This window comes from Maniola jurtina, chromosome 6, assembly GCF_905333055.1.
Source record: "Maniola jurtina chromosome 6, ilManJurt1.1, whole genome shotgun sequence".
Lineage (NCBI taxonomy): Eukaryota > Metazoa > Arthropoda > Insecta > Lepidoptera > Nymphalidae > Maniola > Maniola jurtina.
The window spans coordinates 12137607-12165606 of record NC_060034.1 but is presented as its reverse complement, the minus strand read 5'-3'; the positions used below and the strand labels follow the sequence as shown (position 1 = coordinate 12165606).

At 37.4% G+C, this 28000-nt stretch overlaps 1 protein-coding gene across 2 annotated transcripts; it reads right to left on the bottom strand.

Moving 5' to 3' along the window:
- LOC123866416 (venom dipeptidyl peptidase 4) lies at window positions 1–27202 on the bottom strand. 2 transcript variants are annotated; one of them, XM_045907972.1, is made up of 18 exons: window positions 26901–27202; window positions 15272–15343; window positions 13498–13828; window positions 12710–12804; window positions 11260–11337; window positions 9041–9305; window positions 8472–8641; window positions 6884–6975; window positions 6533–6665; window positions 5837–5929; window positions 5362–5501; window positions 4349–4556; window positions 3641–3822; window positions 2787–2981; window positions 2131–2288; window positions 1430–1515; window positions 751–876; window positions 1–268 (listed from the first exon to the last, which is right to left on the bottom strand). In XM_045907972.1, the coding sequence occupies exons 2-18, from the start codon at window positions 15320–15322 to the stop codon at window positions 179–181; spliced, it is 2493 nt and encodes an 830-aa protein (XP_045763928.1). In that variant the 5' UTR covers window positions 15323–15343; window positions 26901–27202; the 3' UTR covers window positions 1–178. The 2 variants fall into 2 exon arrangements, with proteins under 2 accessions (XP_045763928.1, XP_045763929.1); XM_045907973.1 differs by lacking the exons at window positions 15272–15343; window positions 26901–27202 and adding an exon at window positions 14592–14863.
- Window positions 27203–28000: the final 798 nt, after the last annotated feature.

Below are 28000 nucleotides of genomic sequence, written 5' to 3'. Positions count from 1 at the left end.
CGGTAATGGGTGTGCGGGGCGTTCCCCCGCCTCATACCCCGGTTGCCACCTGTCGGGTACTATAGGCTTATTACACTTTTATCATGACAATACTTCACTGGAATGAATCTTAAGAAACTTTAATTATTTTTAAGGAAATTAATTTACTTATGTATAATAGTGTCACTATTATATATATCTAAAACATGTTTTCTTGTAGGAACTTCTCGAGTGCGTGGTAAAGATGCGGCCTCACCCCGCCGAGACCGTGGTCTTCGTCTGTATAACTCTGAGGAAATAAAAAAATTCGCTAAATATCAAATCCATACCTAATATTATAAATGCGAAAGTGTGTCTGTCTGTCTGTCTGCTAACTTTTCACGGTCCAACAGTTTAACCGATTTTGATGAAAGTTGGTGCGGAGTTAGCTTACATCCCCGGCATTTTGCATGGGTATATTTAAAGACCTAGAGAGTGTTATAAGCAACTTTTTATCCCGGAAAAGCAGAGTTCCCACGGGATTTTTAGAAACCTAAAGCCACGTGGACAAATTCGCATGTATCATCTAGTATATCTATACATTAATGTAAGAGGAATTTACACCTTTACCTTGTAGATGTGTCTTTGCGAAGCTGAAGTGGCAGTGGGCCTGTCTGTGGCAACGACTGCTCATAGAGCTGACGGGTTCCTTAGATTTAGTATGTAGCGGTCAAAGGCGCTCAGGGCATGATTCCCGGTGATCTTATAAGAATAAAAAGATTCACCACTCACCATCTGGTGGAAGTAGACGTCCCTCCGTTGCAGTAGTCTGGAGATCAGCATGGCGTGCTGGTAGTGCACGTTGTCGTCTTCTGTGCCGTGCACTAGGAAGTAACTCTTATTCCTATATGCTTCCACCTAAAATAGAATTATTGATTTATTGGTTTTATCAATTAAAAAAAAAAAAACTTCGAATATAATTATGCGTGGCTTTCAAATTATTGAAAGCTTTTTTTTTATTCATTATAGACAAGTGCTTGACCACAAACACACCTAATGGAAAGTAAGGATGTGGCCTAAGATGGGACGTGCCTACCTAGAAAATGCCTAGCTATGAATGTTATGAATAACTATATTCGAAGTTTAAAGGCTTGTACTTTAATTGTCCAAAAATTAATTTAATGGCGTTGATTCTGATGTCTTTCTCTACACTAAATTTGGGTAAAATACGGCTATGCTCACGTATTTAGTCGACGTAAGCCCGACTAGTTTCGAACCCATCCGGTGTTCTTTTTCATAGGGACTCAGCCTGTAGCACGTCGCGGTTGCGACTCCGAGCCGAGCTGTATCCGTTCGTGTTCGTATTCGTGTTGTTTTTTATCGAATAAAAAACAACACGAATACAGAGAAATAAGACAACTTTATAAGTATTAAGGCCATCTAGCGACAACACAGCGAACTTCACACTCACCACATCTTCAGTCAGCAGCGAGGAGTTGGTGTATCCCGCCACGTTGTTTTGCGGAGTGTCCATGTATCTCTCCGTGTAGATGGTGTCTGGAAAATGTTTATGACGTCACATCTGTGTTTTTCATACAAGCTTCCAGTTATCATCCCTATTCGTCCTAGATGGTTAATACCAGTAGAACTACGCTTGTATGGGTCCGAAAAAAACACACTAAGGCGCTCGTAATACAAACTGGTTCTTGTTATAGAAAGTTGATACCAGAAGAAAAAGAGTCTGTACGAGCCTCCTCCTTCTGGCATCAAATTATAATTCACTTTCCTTTATTACCTATTTATATTGTAAACAATTTGGAAATGTAAAAACTAGTTTTGTCCAATAATAACAAAAATTAAACTTTTTTGTTATATTTGGCGTCTAGTTTCTGCAGGTCCTTATGCAAGACCCTACAGGACAGCGAAAAAAATTTTGGTTGTACTTTGTATCTACACAATAGATATAGCACATTATCTCATGACACGACTCTGTGGTTAGTAACGTCAGTCCGGCAATCTGAAGGTTTCATAAGCTTAGGCCTGAAGTCAGACGCGGTGTGGATTGGACGTGCGCCTGCGATCAAGCTGCGTGTAGTGGCGAACCAGTGAAAACATTTTGTGGTGATGAAGATCGCTATGAAGCGATCACTATTCAAAGCATGTATAACTTACCATAGTATCGCCAGTCCACTACGGGAGCAACGGCAATGGCGCATCGGAACACGTCGCCTCCGCGAGCCAGCGCCAGCGACGCCGCGTAGCCGCCGTACGACCAGCCCCAGATGCACGTGCGGTTGGCGTCCAGCCACTGTAGGTTCTGATGCAGGATCCTTCACGACAGCGAATTAGACATCACATTGTTTTTATATTAATAGCAAACAAATGACTAGGTCACCAGATGTTAAGTAACCACCGACCATGAACATGAGGAATCGCCAATACATCACAAAAACTCTCAAATGGCCTTCCGTTTGAAAAAAATCTAAACAGGATTATTAAATTACTTGTTCGAGTTTTTGAAAACCTAAGGAACTTGCACCCAGAAGGAGACGGTTCTCCGCATATCGCTCAAAATATGGTTTTTCAAACAAAATCCCAAAATATTGGTGTATAACGATTCCAAATTTTCTTCGCGAACATGTTGGCGACTCCTCGCAACTCGCAAGCCACTCGCAAGTCACTCGCAAGTCGATATCACATATTTTGCCATTTTATCATAACTGTATCAAATCATCTACTGCTTTCTAACATTTACTGTCGATGACAATTTCAACAGTCTTACAAATTCTTTGATATAATTGAAAGGAGGGTATAAAAGTCCAAGATACCTGGTAACGGCAATCTGGTCTTCGATCTCAACGGTGCCAAGTTTCCTGTTGACAGCGAACATGTTGTCGACTCCTCGCAAGCCGGAGCCGCGGCCGTCGATGCGCGCCACTGCGATGCCGTAGCGACTGACCAGAGACGTGCCCCAGTCGAGGGTCCATTGCTTTGTGACCAGTGCTGTGTCTGGACCTGCGTAGCTGAAAAAGATTATTTCAAAGCATATTAACAAAAGCATATTATACCTACTAACTTTTTAAGTGATCCTGCTCATCAATCTAAGCCTATCAAACTATGTATGTTAATTCTGTAACCCTCCAATCCATCGGTGGTTCCTCTGGTGCTGCAAATGTTCATGGGTGGCGGTAATCACTTATCGTCAGATAACCCACCTGCTCGTTTGCTCGCTATTCTTTATTTTTGAAAATCCCTTTTCCCCTCTAGCCAAGCGCATAGCTTATTGCGATAGCGGCCTTGAATTTAAATTTCACCTATCTTCAGGGTCAAGCCATCCTGTGAATGTTTATTTTCGTAGCATACTGAAAAAGGAAGCTACAAGACTAGAAACTAAAAACAAAATTAATTTGACTCAGATTTATATCATCTTTATTTTAAAGAAAACCGTGATCGCTTATAATGCAATGGGTTCAAAGCACTCGGTAATAATGATCCGCCAAAATTATTATCAGTTGCTGTTCACCGTAATAAGTCAATCTCATATCAACCATACCATGACAATGGTTCAAGTACTAAATGGCATGGAAATAAATGGAAAACTGGCATGAAATCGACGGAAATGGAAACGCTACTCTCAACATAAAGCTTCCAGGGATGGTCAAGTTATTTAATAATTACTTACACATAAACCAAAAGTGGTAAATTAGTGCGAGTGGCATAGTCTGGTGGCACTTGAATCATCACATCTGCCTCGATCGCGTCAACACCGCGAATCGTGTGATGTATCGTCACTGGCATAGTGTGCGACGCCAACAAGTCCGTGACCCTCGAGTTGTTATCCCATACTGATAATAGAGTACCATTCTGAAAAACGGGAATAAGGTTTAAAAAGACAAAACATCCCTTATAAGGACCATTTCTAGCAAATTGGTAGTACCATGAGAGTATTATGAGAATTAGAGCTAACTACTCGTATTTGGCTGTATTGACATGTGGTGCCAGAAAAGCGCCGCATAAAGTTTTCTAGCTTGGACTTTATTTTGTGTTTGAAACGCCTTTCTCTTGAACTTTTGGTAGTGGCTCTGTAGGGGCATATGCTGACGACGATCAAAGTTTAGCCGTGTTGGCCTTTTCGTGCAAACGTTCGGCGTCAAGCAGTTGCCTCCCATCCGCCACGTACAGTGGCCTATACTTTGTAATTTAACTTATATTTAGAAAAGAAATAAATCAGCGACTTTCTTGGATTAACAATTGTGTTAATTCACCACGACTTTGGTAGGCTAAAGCACACAGCGCTGAAGTGTAGGCTCCACATCTAAACTTGAACACCTTTCTAAACACCAAAGCTGAACTAAATTATTAATCACTTTTAAACGGATTTTGCACTCACCTTATCATAAATCAAGACCTGTGGTATTTCAGGTCCCCCGCAGTTAACGCTGATACGGAAGCCGAGGCTGATAGCTGCGTAATTGAACAGACACTGTTTGCCGTCAGGGCGCCTAATGTTGCAAGTAAAGCACGACACCCCTCCCGTAGAGTTTACAGTGTAAATGTGTTGCTCGGCCCTGTCTGCCACCCCGGTCGCTTCGTACCAGCTGAAATAATTAATTTATTTATTTATCTTTTGCTTTGATGCATGGATTATCTCTTGTTTCAATGGGTTCACTGTAAATCACAAGGAAACTTATATAAAAAAAATACATGACAGAAGCGACACCTCTACACATTTTTTGGTAAGAGTAGTTTTGACTGGAAAAATGAGGAGAGGACGACCAAAGAAAAGATGGAATTCCGTGAAAGTGGAAATGCGTATAAAAGGGGTAGATGACACGTTGACGAATTATGGAAGAGAGTGGAAGAAGAAGACATTTTGTACCGACCCCACGTGGCGTTGGGATAAGGTCCGGAAGATGAAGAATAGTTTTGACTGGGCAGTCCAATGTTTGTACAACTTATGTCATGTAAAGGACGCCTGCAATTTATGCTAACCTGGTACTTTTATGAAGTTGATTAGATCTGGAACCTGCGCAGTGGGGGATTTATTTACTAATAGGTCTAACAGGTTGTACAAAGTGAGGAGCGACAGCAGGAGTATTTGTACCGCTGGGCGATTGGTTCGTCAGTCATGTCTTCCCTTCGCGCACGTCGAAAAGTACATATCTCATGCTGTGTCCTTATCTTAAGTAAAAGTATTTGTTTTACTTAGTACGAGACCAAATTGGCATTCCATTAGCAAATCTTGTACAAGTTAGCTGGTAATTGTCATTTCAATGTAAATTATCATTCAAGTTTTTCCATAAATGTAACTTGTGCAAGTATTAGCATAGTACGAGTGATAGCCAGAGCTTTTTTTTCGAATTTTATTACTGGAGGACGCTTAGGCATTAATTTACTACTCACATCACATCGTCATCAGTCCAAAGTAATATTTCGCCGACGGTGTGTGCAGTATTAACTCGATTCGCTAAGCTCCACAGCCCAGCTTCGTTCGCAGGTCGAGTCACTTGCACGATTTGCTTGTAGCGAACACCATCGACCGCCTGAATTCATAAACAGTATTAGCAATATTGTAAAACGTAGAATCTGGGGTCAAAGTTAAATGGACCGTAGCAGCCTTGTTTTAAAGCAGGTAAACCACCAATTTTATTTTGGCAAGGATTTCACTCGGAGTGCTGCATTGGCGACGAATTTGAGCATCGTTCAAACAATATCTACATCTACACACTATTTCATATAGATCTCAGTTTTATTATCACTATGATCTTATAAGTGAGTAATCGTTAAATTAATCAACAAAAACTTATTGGTTAAACTTACAATAATATATGACGTGTAGTAGATACCTACCTAAGTATTTTCAATGATAGGTACTTACTGCTGGCAAAATTGTGATGAACGCATTCCCTTGAGTATTGAAATGCAAAGGATTGTTGTCTATCCAGCCATCGCTTTCTGTATGCCTAAAGATCTGAAAAATAAAAAAATATATACTTAAAATAATATATAATAAGTAATACGTCATAACATCGTAAGTCCGCGATTACTTGTAAGTTGTATTCATATGAACACTCCTATAAATACATTTTCATTAGTTTTGTTGTAAATAAAATTACGTACCTAACTGCTTCAGTGAGTAAAACTTATAGGTGTAATTGCGATCTTACTTGAGCAAGTATTATGATTGCACGACTATTATAGCGCCCATGATCATTTAAATCACATGCATCGTAATCAATATTAATTGTATCCAAGATTAGTGGGAGGTCCTGGGTTCGATACCCGGCAGGGGTTGGGAATTTTATAATTTCAAAATTTCTGGTCTGGTCTGGTGGGAGGCTTCGGCCGTAGCTAGTTACCACCCTACCGGCAAAGCCGTGCCGCCAAGCGATTAAGCATTCCGGTACGATCCGTGTAGAAACCAAAGGAGTATGGGTTTAATGAAAACGGCCATACCCCTTCCAGGTTAGCCCGCTTCCATCTTAGACTGCTTCATCACTTACCACCAGGTGAGGTTGCAGTCAAGGGTTAACTTGTATCTGAATAAAAAAATTAAATCGAATTTGAATCTTACAGCATTGCAAGTAGCAGGTACTGTTTGAATCGCCTCCACGCATATATCGATTTTCAGTGATGTTTGAACTCGATTGGTCCACATAACAGCGATACTGTCGTTTCCGACAAACAATACGGTTTTCAAAATTGGTCTGAAAAAGAAAAAAAAAATTACGTGACTAAAAAATTATTTCTACTAAAAATCAAGAATATAATTGGATATTATGCCGAATTGTCATATGTGGTTACTTCGACATAAAACAGCTTTTAATCAAATCAGTCAAACGATATGACCTTAACACTAGCAACTACACAGTTGATTCTAACCCAAATTCATGCTAATTAAAATCTTTTAATGAATAAAACTTACTCTTCCAGATCAGTCGGCACGTTGAAAGTTGTGTCAGTGTTACTTGCGATGTCCCGAATAGTGACTGACACTGTTGGATTTGTGGTACCAGGCTGGAAGCAAAAGCACAGAAATTGTATGATATTACTTATGTATGCCAGAGTCCATCGGCCGAGTATTCAGAAATATTTTAATGCCAGAGCGGTCCAAAGTGACTGTCTTTTGACATAATTAAGATTTTATATGGATGAATTGGCCAAGGCACATAGTTCGAACAACTGATAGACCTTGGGGTCTAAAAAAGGTGCTACAATAGCGACCGCGCACTGAAAAACACAGCGTTGGCAGAACCTTCACCGGGTGCACAGACGATATCAAACGAGCCGCAGGGAGCTGCTAAACTCAGAAAGCGCAAGACCGTGCCGTGTGGAAGTCTCCACAAGAGACCTATGTCCAGCAGTGGACGTCTATTTGTTGACGATGATGATGATGGTGGACAAAAATGTTGAAAATCAATAACAAACTAAAGAGATATCTTTCTATTCGATAGTTAGCGTTAACTATTTCTGTTTATGTGATCTATGATGATAATATAAATATGCAACGTATACCTACTATACAAGGAACTAAAAGCTTAATTTGAGTTACTGTTTAAGTTAAGTTAGTTTTCAAGTTTTATATTTTAAATTGTATATTTTAGGGTTTATATTTTTTTTTTTTATTTTTTATTTTTAGTTTTGTATAAGCGTCATTATTTGTAATACTATGTTTATGTGTCGGTTTCAACGAATAAATTTTATTCTATTCTATTCTAATTTGCTATAATCCGCTAAACCAAACAAATCCGTATAGTGCAACATGCAAATTAAGCTTTTGGTTCCTTGTATATAATGGATTTCCGCAAAATAACGCCTGCTTCCATACTACGTATACTATGCCTATCTATAGTATAACCTTCAGTACGGGTGGGGTACTGAAAAAGTTATGATATAGTAAAAGCACTGACAATAAACAAAAACACGCTCTACGGCACTTGATTGAATCTCTCGAAGCGTAAAAGGGTACGCATGTTTTCTAAGGAATAATTCTAGCTTACATAATGCAAAGTCTCCACTAACAATAAAACTTGCAGGAATCAGCTCTGGCAAGTGAAAGTGCAAGCGATTGTGTATACTCGCAGCAAGTTTTTTCGTTGAAAAGTAATTTCCGCAATTTTTTGCGGCATGACTGCTGCAAGTTTTATTTATAGGGGATACTTTGCACGCAACAGTGCTGTCTTTTGTCATGGAGGTAGGAAAAGGCGAAAATATTTTGTTATTCTTCATCTGTTTCCCTGAAGGATAAGGTCCGATGAGGAGATCCGTAGATAACCAAGGTTACTAAGCCCAAACCAAGCTGAAGTGGTAGTGGACCACGCCTGTCGTAGAATCGATGGCCGTTGGAGCCGGAAAGTCCTTGAGTAGAGAAAGCAAGTGTGGGACGCCATCAGCACGATGGAGCGAGACTATAAAAAGGCTCGTGGGATATGGCTGGATGAGGAAAGTTGAGGCGCTCTTTAGGGGAAACGTACGTTTAGCAGTGGACATCCACAGGCTGATGATAATGATACCTTAGGATAGTGAATCTCCCGGTGGCGTGTGTACTGATACTCCACCGAACCGGGAACTCCAAAGTGTGGGATCTTCATCACTCGGACCTTGGTGTCGTTGAAGGTCGCGTACGCCAACTTCGCGCCATTGCTCGAGAACCAGATGGCATTGTTGGAACCAAACACCTCCTCTGGAAACAGTTTATTTATCGTTTGTACTCCTTTTACAACCCCTCGCAAAGCCAAGGGTCACTGGTAGAGATCTTTTGTAGAGATGTGTGAGAGATATAAGTGCTTACTTAGCAGAGATAAGTGCTTCTCTGTCCACTTTTTCTTTCTTTTTCTTTTTATTGTTACAACTTTTTGGTACAAATATAAAAATAAAATAAATAAATAAAATATAAGTAGTAAGTAGCTATCCTTTTAGGATAGTAGGTATCTCTATTGCATTTTAAAATTTTATTTGACACCTTTTCATTCCGGAAAAACAAAGAGTTCCCAGGGGTTTTTTTAAAAACATCAATCTAGTTAGGTATAATCGACTACGCGAACTGGAAACAAATTAGGTAAGTTAAAGTGTAGATACATACCCTCGTACACCCAATCAGGAACTCCGTGATAAACGACATTTTCTAGTCCCGTAGTCGTCAACTGTACCGGTGGAGATGTCGTCAAATTAGGCTGGAAGAAGATGTTGTTCTCGTAAACGAAGGCAAGGGAAGTCCCCGTTCGTCCCCATACGAAGTTCTGCAGAGTCGCGTTCTCGGGTGCCACTCCAGGAGGGACGATGTGGATCTCTTGACCTGTGTGAAGGTCTATAACTGTGTAGCGAGCGTTGAAACTGTGTCTGTAAACCTGTAACGAAGAAACTTGGAGTCAGAGAATGTTGGAATCAGAATATACGGTAGGTAGCCGGGCGGATCAGCTAGTCTATAGGTACTAATATTATAAAGAGTTAAACTTTGTAAGTTTGTTTGTAGGAAGTTATCTCTGGAACTACTGAACTGACTTTCAAAATTCTTTCACCAGTAGAAAGCTATATTATTCCTCAGTAACATAGGCTTTATTCTATTATCAAAAAATTTGAGATCCCTACAAAAATTGTAATAAGTTACCCATGCGAAGCTGGCGCGGGTCGCTAGTCGTAAATATAATCAAAATGTAAAGCAAGTCTCCATTAGGTTAACAAACGATCTTTCGTTGAACATTATTTAAGAGCACGTCCGCCGGCAGTCGGAGGGTTCGAGGATACAACAAGAATCGCTACTTAATTTGGTTTGCACAGCGTTGTTTACGTTGCGAAACTACGAGTACAGTGTTAATTGAGCTCCATTGGCTCAAAAATTACTATATAAGCATTTTAATGTTTAAACTATCGTGATTCCCATTTTAAGTAGGAATAGACTATATGCCGGTACATTCTATATAAGCATTACCTAGACATTGGTACTGATTCTGATGGCAATTAATCTTAGAGTATTCGCAAATTTTTCTTACCAATGGCAGTCTTGAGCATGTTATTTAAAATAGGTCTAAAATTAAGAGTATTTTATTTAAAATTCATTTTACGTCCTTTTTAGCAATATCAACAAGTGTAAATTAAAAATTTATAACACCCTCGACAAGTGAAGGTTACAGTAACTAGAAAAGAGCTGATAACTTTCAAACGGCTGTACCGATTTTCTCGGATTATAGCTAAGAACACTCGTGCGGGGAGCTGCCGCGACGCGCAGTTCAGTTGCAGTTCAGTTCAAGTGCGTGGGCACCTTTACTCTAGCGTAAAGCGTGTTTTAAAGATAAATTGTCTATGGAAAACTCAAAATTAATTTTATTTACGACGATTTAATGGAACTTATAAACAGTCTAAGTACCTATTCGAATTAAATAATCATTTAGGTGGCCTACTTCACATTATTACGTTGAAATAAGTGACCTAATTGAGTTAGCTCGTTTAAAAGTAATCTAAGGGGAGTTAGTGGCACTAATTAGACTAGAAAATTAGTTCTGTTACATAGCGTTTAACGAGAATAAGTAGGTACAATGAATTAACACTGCAAAAGTTGAGGACTAGAGTTATAATTAATGTTGAACCACCGTAACAAGTTTGTTTGCGTAAATCGGCTTAGAATTAATCATAGGTATTAGATAAGCCGCTGGATTCAGGCGGCGCAAGACCGTGGCGTATGGAAGTCCCAACAAGAGACCTAAGTAGGTATGTCTGGCAATGCACTTAGCTATCGCTTGATGATGATGATGATCATCATCATGATTAGGTAAAATATAACACTAGCAAACGTCATGATTTTAAAAGCCATCTTTGTTTAACCTTATACCTAATTTGGTTCAACGATTATGTCTCTCCATACAAAAGGAGGTATAATTGGTAAGGTACGTTGAGTGTTCTAGAAGATTTGTGTTGAGCCGTGTAAATAGCTTGCTTTTCTTGCTTCTTTAGTAGTGGAAGGATGGACGGTGCATATCGCATCTTGCACATTGTACAATATTGACTTCTCTGTTTTTGCGGATAGGGGAACTAGCGTGGATTTAGATCTTTAAAAATCAAGTAGGAACTCATTTTTTTTCCGGGATAAAAGTAGGTACCTATGCAAAAAATCCGTCACGTCAATCCTTTGATCCGTTGCAACGTGTTTGAAGACATCATTCATTAAAATCTGCCCAATAGTTTAGGCGCCACGGTGGAACACACAGAATCTGGATACAAACATACACACACACATACATACATAGACTGCTAAAATCATAACCCTTCCTTTTGGCTTTGCCGCAGTCGGGTAAAAAATATTCTTACCGAAACTTCGTTGTAAGAAAGCACCACATAGTTGCCGTCGGGTGACAGTGATGTCACTCGGAATGATTGCTGCAATATCTGAAAGGTTAAACAAAAATGTTTACAAATCGATTGGTACTCGATATCATTGTTTGGAGCTGCATGGCTGATTATAATAATTTAGTTTCAATAAATAAATAACTTATCAAGTGCGATTCGGAGTTCGGACTCACACACAAAGGTTTCTGTAGTATCGTAGGTACTAGGTACTGAGATTAAACCTACCTTGCACTACCTACTTTTTATTTGCATGTTGGCTATTTTGACATTTTTTACGTATTTTTTGTAATGTGGTAATAGAAATACACGCTCTGTGAAACATTCAACTCTACCTCACGCTTCATAAGATAGCCTGCTGACAGACAAACAGACGGACGGATGGATAGACAGACGGACAGTGGATGCTTAGTAATAGGGTTCAATTGGTACCCTTCGGGTGCGGAATCCTAAAAAAAGACAGAAGAAGAACGCATATCTACTTACTCGTTCATTTTAAGCATTAAAACATACTTTTTTATATTTGGCCGTTGAGTAGGTAACTAGGTAGATTCTCAATACGCTACTTCGATATGAATGCAAGTTTCAAATAAGTAACTTAGCATTCTGCTCAGTATTAATAAATAAAGTAATTTGCTAACAAGTTTTTTTAGCTTGCTACACATTAAATACACCTATCTAATATCTACCATAAATTGTAAAGTTGCCCATCACTCCTCTTCAAATATTATGACAGTATAGACACTTTATCTAATGTTTGTCTAATGGAGATTACATAAAACTTTCCAGCATCATAACTTTTAATTAAGTTATCAACTCCAACAATCTAAGTTAATATTAAGCTTGAGTTCGCAAACTTGACTTATCTAAGTTCAATTCAAACCGTAGATACATATAAAGTATAAACTACGCTTAACTAGGGTGAATCTAGTTAGCGCTATCATAATATTATTTGATCTTGGCAAACTCTACGAATTGGTTCCAAACAACGTTCAAACTATACGAATTTATCTAAGTACGTTTAGGAATAGAATGACCATAGAATAAAATGCTATGCTAGCGTTCTGCCATTTTAATAAAAGTTAAAAATGTATCCTGACTTTAAAAGCACTGGAAATAATTTAATAATTTTTCAGTTACTTGAATAACTAATAAATTGTAATGACTGCAGGGGTACAGGGTAGTGGTAGTGGCAAAACCGTCTAATGGACCCTTGAGACTCAGTTCAAATGCCATTACATGTTTTGCAGGATACAGGATGCGCCACTACTTATCGTTCGGTAAGATTTACGCCGAAACGTGCGGTGTTAATAATGCCATGTGATTTGATCATCTACTCAGCAAATTATGAAATGAATAAAAATAAAAATGGATCCCTAATTACTACTACTGTTAAGGGAAATGTTCATTTTACCTGAGAATCGTTTGAGATAAGAGTCGTAGCACTATCGGTATCAACATCATATAGCATGAGGTGGCCATTGTAATCCCGGAATAATATTTCGCTTCCTGAAATGAAGAATGAACATGTTCCTTTTAAATAGGCACATCATTTATTTTTTTAGCACGAGTGTCATCCAGCGCAAACCTATCTCATTAAAAAAAACCAGACGACCAGAACGACGAAAATGACCATTTTGGAAGCCGAAGTACCGAGAGTAAAACCGCCGTAATCTTTACCGCAAGCTGGCATAGGTAATCCGCTCATGGATCAGGGCTTTAACAGGGCTCTCTCCGTCACTCGTTTCATACAATCGTAGTTCCAATTTCATTTGAATATTAAGCAACCAAAGTCCATGAAATTTTGCAGACATACTCTAAAAACCAATATGTATGTCTGTGGTTTTCCAGACTTCTGTTAAAATATTTGGTTTCAAAGTTACGCGGTCTTAGAAATTTTCATACAAATCTTTGAGCCCCTGTAATTTTAAAACTACATATTTTTAGAAAAATCTAAAACACCACAGACACAGTTATTAGTCTAGAATTTGTCTGCACAATTTCATGGAGTTTGGTTGCTTAATATTCAAATGAAATTGGAACTACGATTGTATGAAACGAGTGGAAACGAGTGACGGAGAGAGCCCTGTTAAGTAATTCATACAACTTGACAGATAAGGCCTACTCTAGTAACGAGTTTATTTACTATTTATTTACTTTATTTTACGTTTCTACTGCAAGTGGTAATCAAAGATCTCTCACCTGAAACCCAAGTTCCATTGAAAGAAGGCGAAGAGAATTCTCCATTGATAATATCTTCCAACTCGATTTCTGGCGGCGGCGGCGGCAATGTTGTCGGCGCTTCTGTTGTCGTCGATGTTGTTGTGGTCGGTGCTGGTGTTGTTGTTGAGATTGTTGTCGGGAAAGTGGGACCCTCTGTTGTTATGATCGGTTCTGGTATGGGTGGCGATGCACCACTCTCGTTCCCAGAGAGAACCACCACCAGCGTGATAACCACGCCTATCGCAATCAACATCGCAACGAAACCGATCGCATATCTGGCTTTCCTTGACTTTTTTCTGGCAACTAGAACCTGGTTAGAGCAACAGAGATTTGATAACTGAACTCTGAAGAAGTTATCAAAGGACACTGATATCCAATCTCAATCTAATATTATAAACTCGTGTCTGTATGTAATCTGTATGTCCGTGTATTGCATTTTCACGGCAAAACGGCTTAGTTTCACCCATATCTACTTAGTAATATTATATAAATGCAAAAGTGTGTCTGTCTGTCTGCTATCATTGCACATCTGTTCGACTAATTTTAACGAAATTTATTGTAGAGATAGCTTGCATCCCAGAGATGGGCATAGGCTATTTTTTTGTCCTAGAAAATCGGTTCTCACGGGATTAAAAAAAAACTAAATGTATGTTAACGAATTCGTTGGTAGGTATTATTTATTCGGAACAGAGACAGCTTGCTACCCGGAAACAATAAAGGTTACTTTTTATACCGGAAAATCAGGGAGTTCCTAAGGGATTTTTGAAAATCTAAACCCTAGCATTCATAGCAGTTAGCAGTGTCTCTAAAAACATTTGTATTCTGAAATCGGACAGACTTTCTTTTGCTGCGGGAAAACGTATTTCCACAGAGAAAGAGAACTATCTTCAGCATAAAATCTCAACGATCTACAAAAATTCCTTGCGAACGAAATCGTGGGAACCAGCTAGCTTTGAAAAAAGACACGTACTTTCAGATAATTCTAATCTAAAGAAACAATTTCGAAGATAAACTAGGTATCATTTCAGAGCACTCCAGGACTTGGAATTGTTATTTTGAACATAGTTACTAACCTTCAAATAATATTTCGTATATTTGATTAGATGAATGTACCCGTTCATTAAATATTGTTCATGTAGATAGCTGTTTTAGGCAAAATTTCTTCAGCAAGCAAACTACACAGTTTCTTTCATTATTTAAGATATATATATTTTTTTCTTAATTAAGTACTAGCGAACGTTTCGTACAATTTTATATTTAATACTGAACAATTCCTTATTAGCTTCAGTTTCTTCTCTAAGAACTTAGAATTCAACGTTATCGCTTATCAGTGAGGTTATCCACTTGACTTATAAACAAAGCAAGTGCTTAATAAATACTATTAACTAAATCAGCTGTCTGCATTCAAATTCTAATCTAATTACATAAGTGTAAAAGGAGACTGACTGACTGACTGATTTAAAACACACACACACACACACACACACACAAACACACACACACACACACACACACAGCTCAAGCTACTAGATGAATCGGGCTGAATTTGGCATGCAGATAGTTATTATGATATAGACATCCGCTAAGAAAGGATTTTTGAAAATAGAACCCTTAAGGAGTCAAATTAAGGGTTTGAAATTGTAGTCCACGCGAACGAAGTCGCAGGCATAAGTTAGTCAACATTTAAAAAGCAAGGCTTGACTCCTCACTGACTGACTCTTCAACGCCCAGCCCAGGACCTAGAAGATCTTACCTGGTCACTGGTCCCCATTTCCATTGAGGAGTTGGCGTTGTCCTGCGCCATGTTAGGTGGTAATCAGTTCACCTGCAAGACAACGAAATTAGCTGAATCAGACAGATAAGGCATAATTATATCGCACCACATAACTCAACTATCACGAACTATTATTAAAAGGCTGTAGCTATATAGTACCTACATTCGAGAACTTTTCTTTCGCAAAATCTATCTACCTAATTAATGTTTTTGTTTTGACTTACAATTTTAAAAAAAACCTTAGTTTGTAAAACAAATTACAGCGCAAATTAGTCTAACGATGATTAATTGAATAAATATTGCCATTCGTTCTCCAACAATCATTGTTAATTTAGAATTTTGTCGTTACTACATAATTTATCAATCTCAATTTCTCAATCTAATCACTTATCATAATATAATGATAAAGATAGATAACTTTTACAACAAGAAAAATGACGTAAACTCGATTTACCTACCTAAATTTTGATAGCCTAATTATCTATTATTAATTATTAATATATATTTAATCAAAGACACGCGGTGCGTTTGAGATCATAAATTAAATATTTGAGCCAAAGGCATTAGGCACATATTAGGTAACTAACAACTTTTTAAATGGATTAATTGAATCTTTAATGTTAATTTATTTCACGATTTTACTGTGAGAGGTTTAGCACTTGTTCTAGGTTGAAAAAATTGATTGAGAACATTTCAAAAGGTCATTTCTCAATCAATTTTTTTCACACACTTATTGAATGTTGATCCATATGACGACATCGACGACAAGGGTATATTTTATTTTTGTAAGAAGAAATAGGGATCTAAAATATGATTACTTTTCCTGATACATTATGTATTCAAATTCATTACACCTAGACCAAAATGCAACAGAAAATGTTTCAATATAGCTATAGGAATTAATACAAACACCTAATACATAAAGGAAAATATAAATTAGTAGATAGATATAAAATATTCTAGCACACCAGCTACAGAAAAACTTACCCCGAAAAAATTCAAACACCAGCCCGCGGGCAAAATCCCGCTGAACTAAATATTGATATACATTTAATTTAGTGGTACTACAAGTGATTAAGATATCGGTATCTTTTGTAATGATAATGAAATTAAATGATCACTAATCAGATACCATGTGGAAGGTAGAAGATAAGACCTTGCAAATAAAAAGTTCGAAATAATTTTGTCAACTGCCTCCAATTACTGGCTATTGAAACTACCAACAAAGTATAATTAGATGGGTTAGCACGTGGTTAGCACAAAAGCTGAGATTAACTGTTAGTTACAATCATGGTAATTGCTTGTACATTAGCCAATAGCTGTACTATTATGTATTCTGAGCCAATAGTGCGAGTATGAGCCAATCATAGGTGGATGATAATCATAATGTAGCTCTCAATAATTTACAGACCTTTTCTATAGAGCAAATATTTAGTTGCTAAATATTGGGAATAAATACCTTTTCATTGAAAATATTGGAACATAATATATGTAATCTCATTACATCAAGAAAAACTTAAGACAAAAATAATGTTCTATTTTTGTAGGATGTTTTTCTGTCATTCGATATTCGAGATTCGATGTTTCGTTCCACATGATTGTCGTAAAAAGTATGTCTTCTTGTAAACATTAAATTATAATTATTAATATAATAAAGATTGAGTTTGTGGGCGGAACAAGATTTTATTATTACCATTTGGTTATGGGCCCAATTAATTATATATAAGGATAATTAGCTATAGTTTACACTTCAAACCAGAAACCGCAGAAAAGCAAAAAAAAAAATCTTATGGTCTATGCAGAAAATCTAATGAAGTAACATACGAGTAGCTGTAATTATGTCTTAGTGAATTGAAAAATAACAATCGTTTCATGTGTCTTTTGCTTCCCTTTTGAAAACAATGGATTAGGTGTCACGACTATTGTGTTTTATTATAGGTATGTTTAAGAATTCCCTTCTATTTTTATATAATTAGTTAAATGTTTGCATGGGACGGTGCTCCTACGATACGGGTAGCTTATTGGTGCAGTCCAAAAACTTGTGATGAGATCTATCTAATGGGCGTTCATTTTGCTCATTTATGTAGAGATATAAATCTGCCTCGTTTTCTAAGTAACTTTTACTAAGTGTAAAAAGTTCCCTTAACTCCAAAAAGTTTTAAGATCAGATGTGTCTAGCTTGGGGACTAAATTTTAAAATGGGTAGGTAGGTATAAAGCAGATGTAACCACTCAGTTTCATTTCGTTTTAGGGGAAAGTGCCTAAGTTATAAAAAGGTTTTAAAGTAGGTATAATGTTTCTATGAGTACCACCACAGTTTTAGTGGTACTAGACCTACTATATTAAGGGACCTTTTAATATACCACCCTTTATTTAACGATATTTTGGCTGTACCATATTTTATGGTTTACCATAATTAATACTAAGTTTTAATTATTACAAAGGTGTCCCTATTTCTATGTTTTTGGTTCATTTTATTTATAACTTGATCTACTTTTTTGTTGACAAATTAATTATTATTATGTATCTATAGGTACTATCTTGAATTTCGATAGAGATATAATAACATTCTTGCAATAGAGTTCTGTTGCGACAGGCTATTGCCACGTCAATTTCCAAAAGTAATTTTCTTTCCGGCGAGGTTATACGAAAACTTTCTCAATCGTGATTTGGATACATAAAATCCTCTAGAAACACGCTTAAAGGAAAATAAATCGCGGTTTCCTTAAAAATATGGCAAGGAAATGGGGGCGGGAAATTGTAGCGACTGAACCGAGTTCACTGCGGAAATAGAAATTGATGTATTGCAGGTACATAAACATTTTATCGTTTATTTTTAATACTTGTACTTGCAATTTTGCAATAAAAATTGCCTGAAGTGAAAAGGTGAAATCCTGCTTGTGTCCCGTAAAAAAGAAAAGCCGAAGATGGACTTTAAGTTCTTTATTTAAATTTATTACCTAAGTATATGGGCGTAACAAAATAATGCCAACACTGGAAATTAAAAATTTACTCTGGTTTCCGGAGCTACTCCAAGTTGAGATTTCCTTTTGAAATATCTGCTCATTTATCTTTTAACTGAATATATACAAGTGTAAATTAAAAATTTATAACACCTCCGACAAGTGAAGGTTACAGTAACTAGTAAAGAGCTGATAACTTTCAAACAGCTGAACCGATTTTCTTGAATTCTGAATCTGAACACTCTCGATCGGCTAAGCCACCTTTCAAACAAAAAAAACAAAATTAAAATCGGTTCTTTAGTTTAGGAGCTACGATGCCACAAACAGATACATAGAAACACAGATACACACGTCAAACTTATAATACCCCCCTTTTTATGGGTCGGGGGTTAATAAAAATAGGTACCACGTCATTTATATATTTTTTTAAATTATCAACAAATCAGGTGAATTTAAAGAATCAGCTGTTTAAGTTAACCAAAGTTTTGTGTGTTCATATGAAATCGTAGCAGGAACATAGATATAATAAAACTGTAATTTTTTTTTGCTTTTAATTTAATCTTTTGGCGGCATTGACATAATATACCTATGCTAATGTTTGGCGGTAACCTACATAATGGTATTAACATAATACAGTAGATAAAAATGATTGTTATCATTTTTTGTTTTATATCGTCTTACATTGCTTATTTACCTATTAGATTACCACCGTATCTACGCGCCTAATTCTGCGATAACTAGCCTACCTATGAAGAGAAAAATATTGGCTGACTAGATACCGCCCACGGCTTCGCGCGGTTAAAATATAAATTCTCTTTATTCCCTATCCCGTGGGAACTTGAAACTGTGCAAATTTTTAGGTCTAAAGGCCGATTCACACCAAGCACGTACACGTGACACGTGCGTAGCTACGCGTACGTAGCGTACGCGTAGCGTAGTGACGCGCGTAAACCCCTAACACACCGGGTTACGCATACGTCCACGCTTTACGCAAGCGGTGTGCCATGTTTTATACATTTCCATACATTACGACGTAATGGTACGCGCTACATCTACGCTTACGCAGCCTGTGTGAACGAGCTATAAGAGTGTGAAATGGATGTTGATGAGTCAGGGTTTTTCTTTTTATTTTATTATATGTATTATATGATTTATTATATAATCACTATGGTAATTCATCATCATCATCACCAACCGATAAACCTTTCAGCTGAAGGTCTCTTGTAGGGACCACACGCCACGGTCTTGCGCCGCCGAAATCCAGCGGCTCCCTGCGACTCGCTTGATGTCTTCTATCCTAGCGGAAGGACTACCAACGCTGCGGTTTTTGGTGTTCGTTATCCTAGCACCAGTTGTTGAGATCCCAACGTCTTTTTTTGTTTATACTTACCAAAAATTAGTAATAGTTAAAAGGAAAAGATAAGTTTTATCTTTAAGTGGTAGTAAGTAATCTATTAATTAAGTGGACAGGGAAGCACTTATCTATATACGTATATCTCTACCAGTGACCCTTGGCAGTGGTAGAGGGACCCGTATCAGCTTTCAAACTTATGTCCCTCCATCCATTGTCTGCGGATGCCATCGTGAATATACAATTCAAATAATCTAGTTTTATCATGGAATATAAACAAGAGTTTCCTAAGTTGAAGATAAGTAATAAAATCGTTATGAAGTCAGTATTAGACGTACACTTTAATCAATTTTTTCTTCGCATCACGTTTCGGTTCTTATACAATAGCCATTTGTAGGTCCCGCGCGCCTGCTTGCCTTACGGGCCGCTCAAGAGTGACCTGAATAAGTAATAGCAACACGTAGTATAACACAATAACAATCGCAACTACACTTGCGTAAAACGTTTCCAATTGTTGACTAATTTGATCGAAATCCGTTTCGTGCTGAGTTTCGGAGACACGAGGTCATGATAGGCTTGATGACAATCATGCTTTAAAGAAAGCAATAATAAGGCATTAAGGTTGAAATCTATAGAGCGCACTTTGACTTTGCTTAGACTTATTCAATTAAAACGAGACAGATTTATGCTAGCGGTATAACGCAGTGTCTTAAGTCTGAACAAAGTCAAAGTGCGGACTATAGTTGCACCTAAGTTGGAGTCCGCTTGCCTTGAAATTACCTATTTTGCAATTATGTTCTCTCTAAAGTTAAAGTCTTTTAGACCCCCAATAGAAAAGGTTTTCCGAAAATACCATGCGAGCGAACCCAGGCCATATGTCGAAACTTTCAATGTTGGTGGCAAACAGTACTTTTGCTCATACATTAGTGGATAGTTCCCGTAGAAGTCACTCGAGCTTGGAACGGAAACTAAGCACTTCTCTGACTGATAGGGCTGTCACTCCCAAAATTCATTTGTGATTGACACACATTTCACAAATTTTTTATCACACTTCACACTAATATTATAAAGGTGAAAGTTTGTGTGTATGTGTGTGTGTGTGTGTGTGTATGTGTATGTTTGTTACTCCTTCACGCAAAAACTACTGGACGATTGGGCTGAAATTTAGAATATAGATAGATAATACCCTGGATTAGCACATAGGCTACTTTTTATCCCGGAAAATCAAAGAGTTCCCACGGGATTTTTAAAAACCTACATCCACGCGAACGAAGTCGCGGGCATCAGCTAGTTTTTTATAATAAGCGGCATTAGAAATTCAACTTTTTACTCATTAGGTACGGTTCACGAGATACAGCTCGCCAACAGAAGGACGGACGAATAGCGGACGCTTATTCCTCTTTATATTAATATTTTATCACATTTACGGCGACATTCTTAAAGTTCAATTTATTATTATTAATAAGAGCATCTTAAATATTTTTCATTAGATAATCATAAGTTTTATTTGATGAGTTTTCAGTTAAATGAAAGTTGTGAATAATATCTACGATAATCGTTTATCTGTTGTGACAACCCTACGTGTAGAACACAAGCGGGGTCACTCCCGAATGGTGGAAACCGGATTTACGAATGGAGCTATTTCCTCTCCATAACAGGATTATCGTAATAATATCTTTGTTTCGCTACTCCTTTGAAAGATCCACTTAATCCTAAATGAGGTTATCATTATAGACCCATTGTTCCTTCAGAAGAAATTACAGCATAAATAACACTCATCTTCCTCATCCATGTATTAAATGCAAAAGTGTGTCTGGCTGTCTGTTTGTCTGCTAGTTTTTGACGGCTCATTTCACGGTACAGATAAGGTAAACATTTTCCTTTTCTGGAAGTCGATTAAAAAGAGCCTATGTCACTCTCCAGGCACCTCAAAGTCATTTATTTACCCATGCAAAAAACACTTTGATCTGTTGCTTCGTTGCGACGTGATTGAAGAACAAAATAATAAACCAACACAAACACTTTCGCTTTTATAATGAAGTTAGTGATGGATAAGGAAGATGACGTGTACCTAGATTAGTATGGATGATGTAGGTAAGGCAAATTCTCCCCCCGACGAAATGTTTCTCATAATAATAATTTTGATGTAGGTAAGTAAATACCTACCTACTCTTCATGTATTCCTGTTGCTAAAGGCGGTTTAAAGGTAATTTGAGGAGAATCCGTTATTACTTCGGCAATCAGGGAAGCTTTTAATTACATCAGAGATCTCTTTGAATTAGGTAACTTAAGTAACCACTTATCTAATTTGGAACGACCTTGTTAACTTTCAATCAGATTTTATGCCAATATTGTTAATTTTGAATATGATTACAATATACTAAAAGAAAAAATTTCAAAAGAAAAATAAAACCGACTTCAAAAACCAAAAACACTAAAAAGTAAAAAATAATTTTTGTTTAGCTACTCGTGTAACGAATTGAGAACCTCCTGCTTTTTTGGAAGTCGGTTAAATATAACAGGCAGAGGGCCAAACCCCTTCTGACTGAGACTCGTCCTCAGTAGTGGACCGGCGATGACGAAAGATCTATTTAAAAGTGAAAATGTAGCTCTAGTTTCACACTAGAGCGAGATCAAGGTAAAGATGTGAATGTAGGGCATACGCCGACCTGCTATTGATACCTACTCACTATTGTTTGTCATGTCCAGCGATATGAATGTTCCACTAGATGCGGCGCTTCATAGTAACAACATTTTCCAACTAGTTATCGGTATCCGCACTCCTGTCAGTCGTGTCGTCGCGAACGAGGAGACGGGTCACCTGATGTTAAGTGATTATCGCCGCCCATGAACATTTGCAGCACCAGAGGTACCGCCGATGCGTTGCTGACCTTACAGGAAATTGTTGGTCCGCCCCTTGACTAATCCCACGTTGTAATCTAGTCGTAATTTGTTTAATAGGCATTGGCTTCCCACGGTGCGTGGTTCTGCGGATTATCACGCACGGCTGACGACCAGGGACAGCCACGAACCGCGAACAAGGCTCGGACGACGACGAAGACGTTTCTGCGCTACCACGGAAGATACTCATCTCATAGTGCGTCGATGTGGACTACTCCGCGTCCGTTCGCAATATCAAGCACCGTGGGAAGCCGGTATTAAACGCAGTCCTTTTTTACAAACATAGGGAACAAGGTAAAATTAATTAGAAACAAACTAGGATAGGTAAGTACTTAAAGCTACCTATGTGAATAATAACTTAAAAGTGATCACGCAAGTTTAATTTTTTTAGACTGACTGGAGTGCGGACACCGATGTTTGGTTGGAATATGTTGTTACTATAAAGCACCCTATCAAGTGGAACATTTATATCGCTGGCCCCGTCGTACTCAACTTGAAAAATGTGACTACGAGATAGAAATGGTGATGCTCGCACTTCATTCATTTTTACTTAAATAACGTGCAAATTCGTTGATTTTCCGGGATAAAAAATATCTCCATCTCTAGAATGCAAGCTATCTCCAAGCCTTTCGTCTAGATTCTGTGGAGCCGTGAAAGCGTAACAGACATACAGACACACTTCCGCATTTATAATATTAGTATGGAAGATGAATATGGAGGAAGTAATTTATCTAGCTATTGTTTGTTAAATCAAAATACAGGAATACCAATTTCGCAATAGATCTTCCTAGGGCTGCCACGCGTAAGTAAATTAGCGCTTACTACTCCGCCAGGGAGGTCGTCAAAACTTTTGTTCTTATAACGTATAACCTCCGTACCTCAAAAGGAAAACGGAACCCTTATAGGATCACTTTGTTGTCTGTCTGTCTGTCTGTCCGTTCGTCCGTCCGTCCGTTACATCATTAAAAAAAATTAAAATGTGTTTCAATTTTCAAAATAAGATAACTATACCAAGTAGGGTATCATAATCAATCATAACCTGTACATCCTAAAACAGATTTTTATTTATTTTTATGTGTACTTAATACTTTTTGATTTATCGTGCAAAATGTTGAAAAAAAGTACCCGAGTTCGGAACCCTCAGTGCGCGAGTCTGACTCGCACTTGACCAGTTTTATTATTCTGAGATTGACGTAGCTACTTCTCGAGTGTGATAGAGGTAAAGGCCCGTTCAATTTCCTGAAGTAGGTAGGTAAAGTCCCGTTTTTAGGGACCGTTGTCCGTTCACTAACAAGTTGAGCCCTAGTTACTTCGAATAAAAAGATTTTATTTAAGTACATATTTATGTAGGGTTCCGTGATAAAATAAGGAACTCTTTTAGTTTCGTCCAGTCTATCTGTTTGTCTGTACTATGTGTCGTAGCTATTTTAAAAATTAACTATGTATGGAACTGTACCAAAGTTGAAATTCAGGGCCGAGAAACCTGTTTAGATTAAGTATTGGCACTATTGGTCCGATTTGATCCGCAGCGAAGACCAGTCCATAAAATCGAAGACGAGCGAGTCTTTGCAAGACGAGCGAGTCATTTTGTCTTTGCAAGATGCCCTGTCTAAGCGAGTGGAAATCTTGTTCTCCTTGACACCCTAATGGTAATTTTAGTAGTACAATTATACGCCTGATAAGTTGCTAATTAATACTTTGTTAGTACTAACAGACAGTAAGATATTAAAATAAAACACCTTTAATTCTTAGCAAAAGTAACTTTTGAAATACATACCTCGGCCTCGATAGAAATAGATGCGTTTATTAAATTTTAGGCCGCAGTGCAGTTGTACGAACTTAATTTTACTTTCGTTACAAGAGTCGCTATTAATCTTAGAATAACCACCTAAATTAATACTTATAGCTAACGCGAAACTGTACGTCTATGTCACGGTAATATTATGTATCAGTATTCCAACTTCATACAAACGGACGAAACGCGAGCTATACCTACGCACCTCGATGTCGGCAGGCGCTCGACACGCAGACAGTCGCGACTGTGCCGCAGTGACGAACGGGCGGTGTTTTGTTTTTCTAACAATAACCGTGCGATTTTTTCGTTGTATGTGAAACCCGATCAAAGAAGCCACAATTTCAGCTCAGAATGTCGGTATTTAAGGTACCGGGACTACAATAAGATTAATTCGCAAATTTTTTGATTGTACCCAGCGATGATTTTGTGGAATATGTATATAGAAAAATGGAGAAAATATTCCGAACTTCATTTAAAACCAAATATATAAATTGTAAAGTAGCTGTAGGTATCTATAACCAATTAAAAGATATTCATTTTTCTTCATCTTGTCCATGTTTCCCAAAACAATTTTTAATTAAAAGCTTTATATTAGAATGCGGATTTTTTAAACTTTAAAATTTAATAATTCGTAACGTTCGTTTAATTTCCTACGTCTCAGTCGAGGCGCAAATATTTTTCAGTCTCAAATGTATAAGACCGATTTGTTATTCAATCACAAACATGGTTTTTTAATTAAATCTACCAATCAAAAAACAACACGCATTTTTATTGAACATTTCCTATGCAATTCACAAAGTATTTTATTTGTTTATATGTATAAAAAAAAGTATATTTACAATCACAAAACTAGATGGAAACACAAAGTAGGCAAGTGTAATTAAACTGCTGGAGGCGGGCAGCCCTACCGCATGTTTACGTACCGCGCAGCTGTAGGTATCTATTTCAAAGATACGGCCGAGTTAGAATACTGTATAGATAATATTACCGTGTCTATGTCACATAGACTATGTGTTACGTAAGTTAGGCGTAAGTATCTACAAATGATTTAACGTCCGGTTCCGGTTTCCGGTCTTGTAAGGTTAGCCGCAAACAAGCCAATCTGTTGCATCTGCATTAATAAAGCTGATAAATAGCTTCTATTGGTAAGATAAAGTTATGTCTCTTCACTTTATACCTAATAGGCACCTAGCTAAAAAGGACGTTTCGATTTATAGTTTCTTTTTAACCCCCGACCCAAAAAGAGGGGTGTTATAAGTTTGACGTTTGTATCTGTGTATCTGTGCATCTGTGTATCTGTCTGTGGCATCGTAGCTCCTAAACTAATGAACCGATTTTAATTTCGTTTTTTTTAGTTTGAAAGGTGGCTTGATCGAGAGTGTTCTTAGCTATAATCCAAGAAAATCGGTTAAGCCGTTTGAAAGTTATCAGCTCTTTTCTAGTTACTGTAACCTTCACTTGTCGGGGGTGTTATAAATTTTTAATTTACACTTGTTTAAACTAGGTCTTGACTGTGATTTCTCTAAACAGTACCCTCGCAGTTACAACTGATGATGTCTCCAGATGTAACCCTGTATCAAATGATTAGCTTATCCATTTCAAACCCCTATTTCAATCCCTATCCCCTGAAGGATTGAATTTTCAAATTTTCAAAAATGCTTTATGAGCGGATGTCTACATCATAATACCTGCTCGTATCAGATGTCTTTCAGTCCGATCTTTTCCTTTATATATTTAGAGTCGCGTACTACATAGGATATTTTATTTAATGCTTTCTACTCAACTAATTTATTCCAGATGTTCGTGTGTGGTTGCCCTTTGTATTAGACATTCAAGTTAGAATGCCGCTTAATACCCTTGATATGATGTAAGTACCAGTTATAAAATGTTAAGAGCACTTGTTTTGATTAAGTTAGAATTTAGAACGAAGCATTTTTTTTAAAAATATCTATAATAAACTCAAGTCTAGGTTAACCTACTTGCTTATTTTATTTATAAATATCGCATGTCGAGGATTGTTTAGTGCTAACAATGTGTTTAGTTATTGAAACAATCGTCAAAGTCGTAGTAGATACATACTTATTTCTAATATTATAAAGAGACCCAGGTAGGCAGGCACCTACCTATCCTACTTAAAGTTTGTGAGTTTGAATATTATTAGAAGGTAATCTTTGAAACTACTCATCCGATTTCAAAAGACTCAAAGACTATTTCAGATTAGACAGCTATTAATAGGTAAATAGTAAATAAATCTTTCACACGAGAAAAGAATGTATTTAAATCTTTCACACGAGAAACGCCGGGTTACGTCGTAAAACTATGGCCGGGCGGATCATGTAGTAGGTACTTAGGTAGGTACCTAAACTTAGGTGCAATAAGATGATAACTTGTATGTGCTTACCTATTGTTATCTAGCAATTTACCGCAAAAATGCGAAAATAAATAAAGATAACACCTAATTGCACGTACATATTATGTTATATTGTATACCTACTTATGTGACTGTTTTCTATATACTTTTCGCATTACAGTCTAGATCGCTATTAAATGAGAACCATGCAAACGATAGCTTTTATCAGTAAAACTTATCGCACTTACCTTAAAAAAATTAAAAAGGTACTCTCTAAAGCCTTCTTATTTGTAACATTTTGTACCACACAAACAGACACAAACACAGCACTGAAAAATCTAATAAAAGTTCTACTTCAGCTAAGAAAACTTTTAGTCAAGATCCTATAATAACTTGTTGGTATATTCTTAAAAATAAACTTTTAAAACTTTTGTCCCCTAGGGGATAAACACGCCCATTGTGCACGGCGTATTTGTAAACATAACAAACATTCCGAGTTCGGTAATCGGTACTTTACCGCGGGAAGTCAACGAGAGACTGCCGCTGTGCTACGGTCCACGGGTATGATTCATGGACAGACGCTGCTCGAGCTCTCGTGCTAAACCTGAGGTAATTTACCTAACCGTTTGTCTCAGATTCATTGGAACCTCGAAGTATGGGAATTCAGTCCATTTTTAAGGTTCTATACCTCAAAAGGAAAAAAAACATCGTTGTCGGTCTGTTGTGTCTGTCAAGAAACCTGTAGGTAGGGTACTTCCCGTTGACCTAGAATCATGAAAGGTAGGTAGGTAAGTCGTATATAATAGCACTCATAAGGGGATGAATTTGTGGTTACAGTACAAAAAAAATGTGGTCATGGACAAATAAATTAGCATTTTCAATTTTCAAAGTAAGATTCGTGATACAATACGGATGGATGCGTAAGTTTTGTATAATTGCCTTATTTTTATGAAAACGAATACGAACAATACGAATAAGTGCACAAACGCCCTAATCTAAGAAGGCGTGTTTGCCGCGGTCTCGATTTTGTTTTCCAAAGAAGCCGCAATGCCGCACTTATTTAGAGCCCAATTATCTATTCAAAAGCAAATTTATGTAGGTATAGGTACCTAATCTAGAACTGTACAACTAGGTACTTTATAGAATAAATTAAAACTCTCCCAAAGTAAGTTATTTTCGTCAAAGCTCTCAAACTACTGCAGCGTTGTATAAGACGAACGAGGTTAGCTGAACTAGCGCCTTATACTTTAACAAGCTATGAATATTCTATCAGGCCCGCTCCATTCATTTGGTTGACGGGCTTGGTATAACTAAGCGGACCGTAGATTACAAGTTCTGATATGCTTAA

Coding starts and splice junctions, on each gene's coding strand:
- LOC123866416 (XM_045907972.1), bottom strand. CDS start 15,322: ATGGCGCAGGACAACGCCAACTCCTCAATGGAAATGGGGACCAGTGAC. Junction 2,289..2,786: donor GACCAGATTGCCGTTACCAG/GTATCTTGGACT, acceptor GCTGTCGTGAAG/GATCCTGCATCAGAACCTAC. Junction 1,516..2,130: donor AGTGGACTGGCGATACTATG/GTAAGTTATACA, acceptor AACATTTTCCAG/ACACCATCTACACGGAGAGA.